Genomic DNA, 7,999 nt, shown 5'->3' with positions numbered 1-7,999 from the left:
TAAGGTGTTGCTTCAAGTTGGTGTAACTCCGAAAACACAATCCGCATATTTTGTCACCCTGCAGACAGTTAAAATAATACACCCAATTATTTATCATGAAAAAACACTGCATCCTCAGAAAATTATCACAAAGTACTCTCTATTTCTACTCACCATCTTGCCAAACAGGTCATTCCAAACACAGATACCTGTGGATTTAGAGGGATTTAAAAAAAGAAAAGTGGTCAAAATGTTGAGCAAGAATTTAACAACTGAGCATATTCAAACAATGAAACTTTTCTTTGCACCGTTAAAATACCTTTCGTGGGCTGGAAAACAGCACACTTTGTGCTCTTTTACAACTTTTAATCACCGTGAGCAGCAGTGCAGAGCAGCAACCAAATGACTACATTATGAACCAGTACTACTTGACAGTCGTCTCCAGCTTACGTCATGGTTGTTTGTCTATGTGTTTTTGTTTGATTTTGTTTGTTTGTTTCATTTTTATGATGATTTAAAACAAAATCCTCATCCTGACACGCATCTTTGACTTAATTTCAAATTTCCAATCTCTCAGTTACCTTCAACTGTGCATATCATTGTACTTCCTTGCTGCCTCTCTGCTGTCTCTTTAGAAACACTTCTCTCTGACTGTGCTGTCAGATTTTCTCCAAGACTCTGCTTGCTCCTTTTTACTTCAAGCTCATTTCCTTCCCTGTCTTCATAGGCCTTCTCTTTTCCCACACTTTGTGCTGAAATGTCTTTCTGGTATCTCTCCCTGAGTTGGTAATTTGGGCGCACAGGGTTCCTTGTGTCTTCAGAGTCAGGCTGCTTCCCTATTTGTCTAAAGAGACCCTCTCCTTTCCTCTCACAGGTGTAGCATTCACACATTTCATTTCTCTCCCCAAAAAAGCAGGCACCATAAAAACATGTGATCTCCTCGCCGGGCAAAATAGGTCGGATCACTTCAACAAAGACAACATTCATCTCCCTTGCCAGGAATTTGCAGTTTGGATGGCAGTCATGGTTAATAAATCTCGCAGGCCCGAGCCAGAGCTGATCACATTGTTTGCGTAAGGAATACATCATGCTGAAGTCATTGACTCCAGCCTTCAGCACAGCTTGATCTGAGGCACTAACCTCTGCTATGCAGCCCATGAGGACCTTGATACGCTGTCCTGAAAACCAGTGTCTTGTCGAGGTTACCTTTGCTCCATTGGTCTCTGAAGAATATCTGTAAGTGGAATCTATCGTGACACCACTGTCCAGCAGAAAGGCACTGAGGTAACGACAGACATGTTGCCTCAGCAGTTCCTGGCGATGGCTTCCCAGGTCGTTAAAATAGTCACCAGCCAGTTTTCCTGCCGTCAGTGCCTCAAATGTTGCATTAAAATCGTGCGTGCGTCGAAAGCTCAGCAGGGTCTCTTTGAGAATGTCCCAACAGTGGATCTCTGGTAAAGGAGTGACATTCATTTTACGGGTGTTGAAACCCAGCAGGGGGTCCAGTACCAAAGCCGTGGTCAGATCATCGGTCTCGCACAGCTCCATAAAATTCATTCTGGTCCGTCTATCCATTTCTCCCAACCATCAGCATGCTGGAAGTCTTTAGGAGTCAATGAAAAGTGCTATCAGACTGACAACTTGTAACGAGTGGTTCACTTGCTGTCCTGAAAACCAGTGCCTGCGGTTCCTGTTCTATTCACTTTTCACCGTCTCGCTGGTAAGCCCAGCAGCTTAAATAATCATCTGTTTTGAAATTTATTGGGCTACTGATGACAGTAAAATCCAAGCTCAGTGACAAGAGTAGAAACATACTACTTGTGATGATGAATTAGCTTTAAAAAGAATGTCATTTGTAGCTAGGTGGATAACTAACTTCACATTCCAAATTTTAATCTATTCATCAACTGACATAGATTCAATTTTGGAAATATTCCACATTTTTATCTATATCATAATGTTTTTATGTACCACACACAGTGCAATTAATTTAGCATTTTAAAAAGTTCAAAAGTGCATACAAACACCGATAAATGCGACATTGTGATGTTAGACAGTGAAATAAGGCGAACACAAACAAGTTTCTACACATTTTGTACAAGAAAAATCAATGAACAGACCTCATCCTTACTCACCATATGCTTCATGCTGCTGTAGCTCTTCCTACTGCCTGTTGACAGGTCTACTTCCTGTTGACCTGGAAGTCCAAGTTCTAATCTATGTGCATGTGTTACAGTATATGTTAAAATGTGGAAGCACAATATGGAGTAAATTTTCTACTTCTTTTTACACAGAAACAAGGTTTTAATCTTCCAACTTTTAATCTATTTACAGCAATATATTTGGAAGTTACGTTTTTATTTCTATTTTTTTTTTTTTTTTTTTTTTTTTTTTTTTGTATTTTAATTTTCTCTGACTATTTATAAGTGTGTTTTTAAGCTGAGAATCTGCACAAAATTTCATTATGCTTGAATCTATTTTAACTTAACGGTTATGAAATGTTTAAGTATCTGTGGCTCCACACTTTCTATCATTTTGTAAAATTCAGTTTATGTGCAGATTGTTTAAACCCATTCCAAAATTTGGAGGGAAGTTAAATGTTGATCCAAGGCTTTCTAATTGTCATCTATTTAAAGTGTTGGCCTGCCATGAAATTTAGGGCCAATTTGAGAACCTTCCTGGTGGGCCAGAGGGACAAAAATTTACATCAGCTATTAGCAGGTTGCATATTGAAGCTGGTTGCACATGTCTACCCACTGTATGGCTAAATGGGATCCAAAAAGACTGAGTGCTCAATCCAAAGTGGTCATTTGACCTGTGGACTTAGGAAGGTCATAATTCCCAAACAGCAAGGGCTAGAGAGTCACAGTTCCTCAAAGCTCAGAGGGAGCAGTATTACATATGTCAAAATCAGACCTGTATCTGAAAGCCAATCTTTCTGCACCTTATGTATTTTTGACTGCAGCCAGGTCTGTGGGATTTGAGGCCTTTCAGGCCATCCTGCTTAAGTATAAGTAAAAACAAACTTAGCCATACTAGGTCGGAGAGCCACAAGCCAGGCATCGTCGGAAAGGTCTCCATGAGCAGTGCCACGCATTTTTTCAAGCAAAGCTGCAGGACCTTCCTGTCCAGAGGTAGGAGGCGCCAAATGTTGAAATTTTTCACCTTGTTAAGAGCTATATCTCTTTGATGGAAGCAGTGAGGAATTCAATTCAATTTAGTTTTATTTACAATCAAAATTGTCTCCAAGTGCTTTACAGAAATCCAGAGCCTGAACGCCCAAGGAAGCAAACAGTGGCAAGGAAAAACTCCCTTTTAACAGGAAGAAACCTTGAGCAGGACCCGACTCACAAGGGAGAACCATCCTGCTGATAGTCAGCCGGGTGAAGGAGGAGAAGAAGAGGTAGACAGGACAGAGAAGATGACAGAGAGAGAGAGAGAAAGAGAGAGAGAGAAATACATGCAATAAACATCATTCATCATAAAGGACAAACTTGACAGGCTGTTATAATTGGAATGTTGAAAACTATGTATTGAATGTACTTTGTTTTTAGTTGATATTTTGCTCAAGTTTGTTGTAATAGCACTGTATAGAAGAATGACATAGGCAGATGTTGACAGCAGACACTGGATTGTCATAGGGCCAGATGCAGTTCAGCATGTAGATCTGGATGGAGAGAGACCTGCAGAAAGATACAAAGAGAGAGGGAGACAGGGAGAGACACAGAACGAAAAGAAAACATGGACACACAGTTACTGATGTAATACAATAGACCATATGTTGACTTGATGAGAAGAGAGGAGGAAAATTTGGAAATTCCAGATTCCAGATTCTCATCTATGGCCAATGCCGCAGATGAGAATTCGGAATATCTTAGTTGTGATCTGTTCTTTTATTTCAATTGTTATGTGTCAGCTGTTTCCCTTTCCCCTGTGCTTTTACTTGGCTCCCTCTTCCCTCAGCACCCAAATTCAAACATCCATAATTAGACTTCACCTTGAAAGGTGGATTCAAGCTTGATGATGATATATACTATTAACCATATGCAAATTCCAAAATCAGACTTCACCTTGAGAGGTGGAATCGATGAATGCTTTTTCTTTTAGATGGAGATCAACACAGACCTGTAACGTCTTTGATGTTATCATCTGCTGATATACTGGAAACATATCCTGGATATCCATTTGAAGGAGGGAGCAATGGGGAAAAGAGTGATTTGCAAATCCAAGTGGAAAGGCAATCAAGACCACCCAGAGTGAATGGAAACAGGACAGAGAGTGAAAGCCAATGGTCTTTATTTTTAATAAAAAAAACAAAAAAAAAACAGGCTCGTACTTACTGGTACTTGAGATCTAAGAGCAAACTGTGGCAAAAAACTCCTGGCATGGCACGGCAAGACAAGGCAAAAAAGTTTTTCTGGCATGAACACAGGCACACAAAAGTAACGCTCTGACACAGGTGACAGGGAACACGAGGACTAAATAGACAAGACAACGAGACACAGGTGACACACATTAGGAGGGAGAAAGCAATCAAGAAAACCAAATATGAAAACAGGGCACACAGGGGAAGAGACACTTTTAAACAGGACATGACATAACCCTTGAACATGAAACATGGCACATGCACTGAAATCAAAAGACAAAGCATAACAAAAAACACCAGGTATGACAGATATTAGTCAAAATTTTGATCAAAATTCCAATTTATAATCTATGGCCAATGCAATAGATGAGAATCTGGAATCTGGAATTTCCAAATTCTCATCTACGGCGTGGGTCATAGACGAAAATTTGGAAATTCCAAATTCCAAATTCCAGATTCCAGATTCTCATCTATGGCCAATGCCGTAGATGAGAATTTGGAAATTCCAGATTCCAAATTCTCATCTATGACCAACGCCGTAGATGGGAATTTGGAAATTCCAGATTCCAGATTTTCATCTATGGCCAATGCTGTAGATGAGAATTTGGAATATCTTAGTTGTGATCTGTGCTTTTATATCAATGGTTATGTTTCAGCTGTTTCCCCTTCCCCCTGTGGTTTTTCTTGATTCCCTGTTTTCTCTTTGGTCTCTCTGGGATTGTGTCTGAGTCCCATTATGGTACAGTGAACTTGAGCTTTATTTATTAGACTTACCGTGGATTTTAGTTTAACCTTTGCCTGACTGTGCCTCAGACCAGGTACTTACCGCTTACCTGACTGTGAGCCCAGCCTGTAAGCCTGACTGCCCATCGACAACCTTTGAGCCGTAGGACCCCCCTTCTAGGTGGCGCCCTTCTGGTTCAAACTCTGCAACAGAAGAACTTTTTGAGGTCCTTCCAATGGGGCACGTGGGACCAAAATCAACACACTTCATCGGAGGGATGCCAGGAATCACACCGAAAAGGCTGCAAGTCTCTACCTCATTGTTTAGCTGAACAGGCCCCAGATATACCATGCAAAAGTTTCCAAAGGGACCTATTGACCTTTAGCCTTTGGAAGGCCATCACTTGGGAATGCCAAGGGCCAGGGACATGGGACGAGCTGTTCCCAAAGCCACTGGCAGAACTCTGTAACATATGTCAAAACCAAGCTTGTATCTCAAAGTCAATGTTTCGGTGCCCAGTGGCTTTTTGACTGCAGCCTGTGGGATTTGAGGCCTTTCAGGCCATCCTGCTAAAGTGTGTGTGAGAAGCCATCTCGGCCACACTAGGTCGGAGAGCCACAAGCCAGGCATCGTCGGAAAGGTCTCCGTGAGCAGTGCCACGCGGTCTTCGAAGCAAAGCCGCAGGACCTTTCTGTCCGGAGGTAGGGGGCGCCAAATGTTCGGATTTTTCACCTCGTTAAGCGCTATATCTCTTTAACGGAAGCAGCGAGGGATGAGGGACGGAGACCGTTGGAAAGCTCTCCAAGAGCACTGTTACATATGTCAGCGCCGGCTAGGTGGCGCCCTTCTGGTTCAAACTCTGCCTCGGAAGGAGATAGAGACACGGGCCAGGGTGCGCCTGGAAGGCCTCCATTACAGTAATGCAAAAGTGGGTTAGCATTCTTTTCCCTCAACTACTTCAGCTTTAATGGATAAAAATGCTTACTTCCATATTTAAACCTTTTTATATCTACTGTGTGCTTCCATAATCTAATATATATTAAAGCAGGCAACCCTAGCTGAATTTGTCTCCGTGTTGAGACCCTTCTCGGGGGACCAGACGGACAAAACTTTAGACCAGCTATCGGCGGGTTGCCGGCTCTCGGCCGGAAGTGGTTGCACATCTCTAGCCCATTGTACGGCTAAAGGAGAGCCAAAAAGAGTGTGTGGGGAAGCCAGTGTGACCTCTTGACCTGTGAATTTAGGAAGGTCATAATTCCAAAACGACAAGGGCCAGGGACATGGGACGAGCTGATCCCAAAGCCACTGGCACAACTCTGTAACATATGTCAAAACCAAGCTTGTATCTCAAAGTCAATGTTTCAGTGTCCAGTGGCTTTTTGACTGCAGCCAGGCCTGTGGGATTTGGGGCCTTTCAGGCCATCCTGCTAAAGTGTGTGTGAGAAGCCATCTCGGCCACACTAGGTCGGAGAGCCACAAGCCAGGCATCGTCGGAAAGGTCTCCGTGAGCAGTGCCACGCGGTCTTCGAAGCAAAGCCGCAGGACCTTTCTGTCCGGAGGTAGGGGGCGCCAAATGTTCGGATTTTTCACCTCGTTAAGCGCTATATCTCTTTAACGGAAGCAGCGAGGGATGAGGGACGGAGACCGTTGGAAAGCTCTCCAAGAGCACTGTTACATATGTCAGCGCCGGCTAGGTGGCGCCCTTCTGGTTCAAACTCTGCCTCGGAAGGAGATAGAGACACGGGCCAGGGTGCGCCTGGAAGGCCTCCATTACAGTAATGCAAAAGTGGGTTAGCATTCTTTTCCCTCAACTACTTCAGCTTTAATGGATGAAAATGCTTACTTCCATATTTAAACCTTTTTATATCTACTGTGTGCTTCCATAATCTAATATATATTAAAGCAGGCAACCCTAGCTGAATTTGTCTCCGTGTTGAGACCCTTCTCAGGGGACCAGACGGACAAAACTTTAGACCAGCTATCGGCGGGTTGCCGGCTCTCGGCCGGAAGTGGTTGCACATCTCTAGCCCATTGTATGGCTAAACGAGAGCCAAAAAGAGTGTGTGGGAAAGCCAGTGTGACCTCTTGACCTGTGAATTTAGGAAGGTCATAATTCCAAAACGACAAGGGCCAGGGACATGGGACGAGCTGTTCCCAAAGCCACTGGCACAACTCTGTAACATATGTCAAAACCAAGCTTGTATCTCAAAGTCAATGTTTCGGTGCCCAGTGGCTTTTTGACTGCAGCCAGGCCTGTGGGATTTGAGGCCTTTCAGGCCATCCTGCTAAAGTGTGTGTGAGAAGCCATCTCGGCCACACTAGGTCGGAGAGCCACAAGCCAGGCATCGTCGGAAAGGTCTCCGTGAGCAGTGCCACGCGGTCTTCGAAGCAAAGCCGCAGGACCTTTCTGTCCGGAGGTAGGGGGCGCCAAATGTTCGGATTTTTCACCTCGTTAAGCGCTATATCTCTTTAACGGAAGCAGCGAGGGATGAGGGACGGAGACCGTTGGAAAGCTCTCCAAGAGCACTGTTACATATGTCAGCGCCGGCTAGGTGGCGCCCTTCTGGTTCAAACTCTGCCTCGGAAGGAGATAGAGACACGGGCCAGGGTGCGCCTGGAAGGCCTCCATTACAGGAATGCAAAAGTGGGTTAGCATTCTTTTCCCTCAACTACTTCAGCTTTAATGGATGAAAATGCTTACTTCCATATTTCCATCTACTGTATGCTTCCATAATCTAATCTACACAAAGCAGGCGAACTCCTCTGACTTTGGGACCCCTTTGGAGGTCCTTCCCATGGGGCAAGCGGGACCAAAATCAACACACTTCATCGGAGGGATGCCAGGAATCACACCGAAAAGGCTGCAAGTCTCTATCTCATTGTATAGCTGAACAGGCCCCAGATATAGCATGCAAAAATTTCCAAAGGGA

The 7,999-nt window shown here is 43.9% G+C and overlaps 1 protein-coding gene across 2 annotated transcripts; it reads right to left on the bottom strand.

Moving 5' to 3' along the window:
- Positions 1-10: 10 nt before the first annotated feature.
- LOC124065454 (histone-lysine N-methyltransferase KMT5C-like) lies at positions 11-3,322 on the bottom strand. Of its 2 annotated transcripts, XR_006844412.1 has the most exons (3): positions 2,115-3,322; positions 154-188; positions 11-58 (listed from the first exon to the last, which is right to left on the bottom strand). XR_006844412.1 is itself a non-coding variant. In XM_046400877.1 (2 exons), the coding sequence occupies exons 1-2, from the start codon at positions 1,552-1,554 to the stop codon at positions 115-117; spliced, it is 1,068 nt and encodes a 355-aa protein (XP_046256833.1). In that variant the 5' UTR covers positions 1,555-3,322; the 3' UTR covers positions 86-114. The 2 variants fall into 2 exon arrangements, 1 of the variants encoding a protein (XP_046256833.1); XM_046400877.1 differs by lacking the exon at positions 11-58 and having other exon boundaries at positions 86-188; positions 561-3,322.
- Between the last annotated feature and the right edge of the window lie 4,677 nt (positions 3,323-7,999).

This window comes from Scatophagus argus, chromosome 9 (assembly GCF_020382885.2).
Source record: "Scatophagus argus isolate fScaArg1 chromosome 9, fScaArg1.pri, whole genome shotgun sequence".
NCBI classification, from domain to species: Eukaryota; Metazoa; Chordata; class Actinopteri; family Scatophagidae; genus Scatophagus; species Scatophagus argus.
Note: the sequence above shows the minus strand (reverse complement) of the source record. Positions and strands in the feature narration are given on the sequence as shown.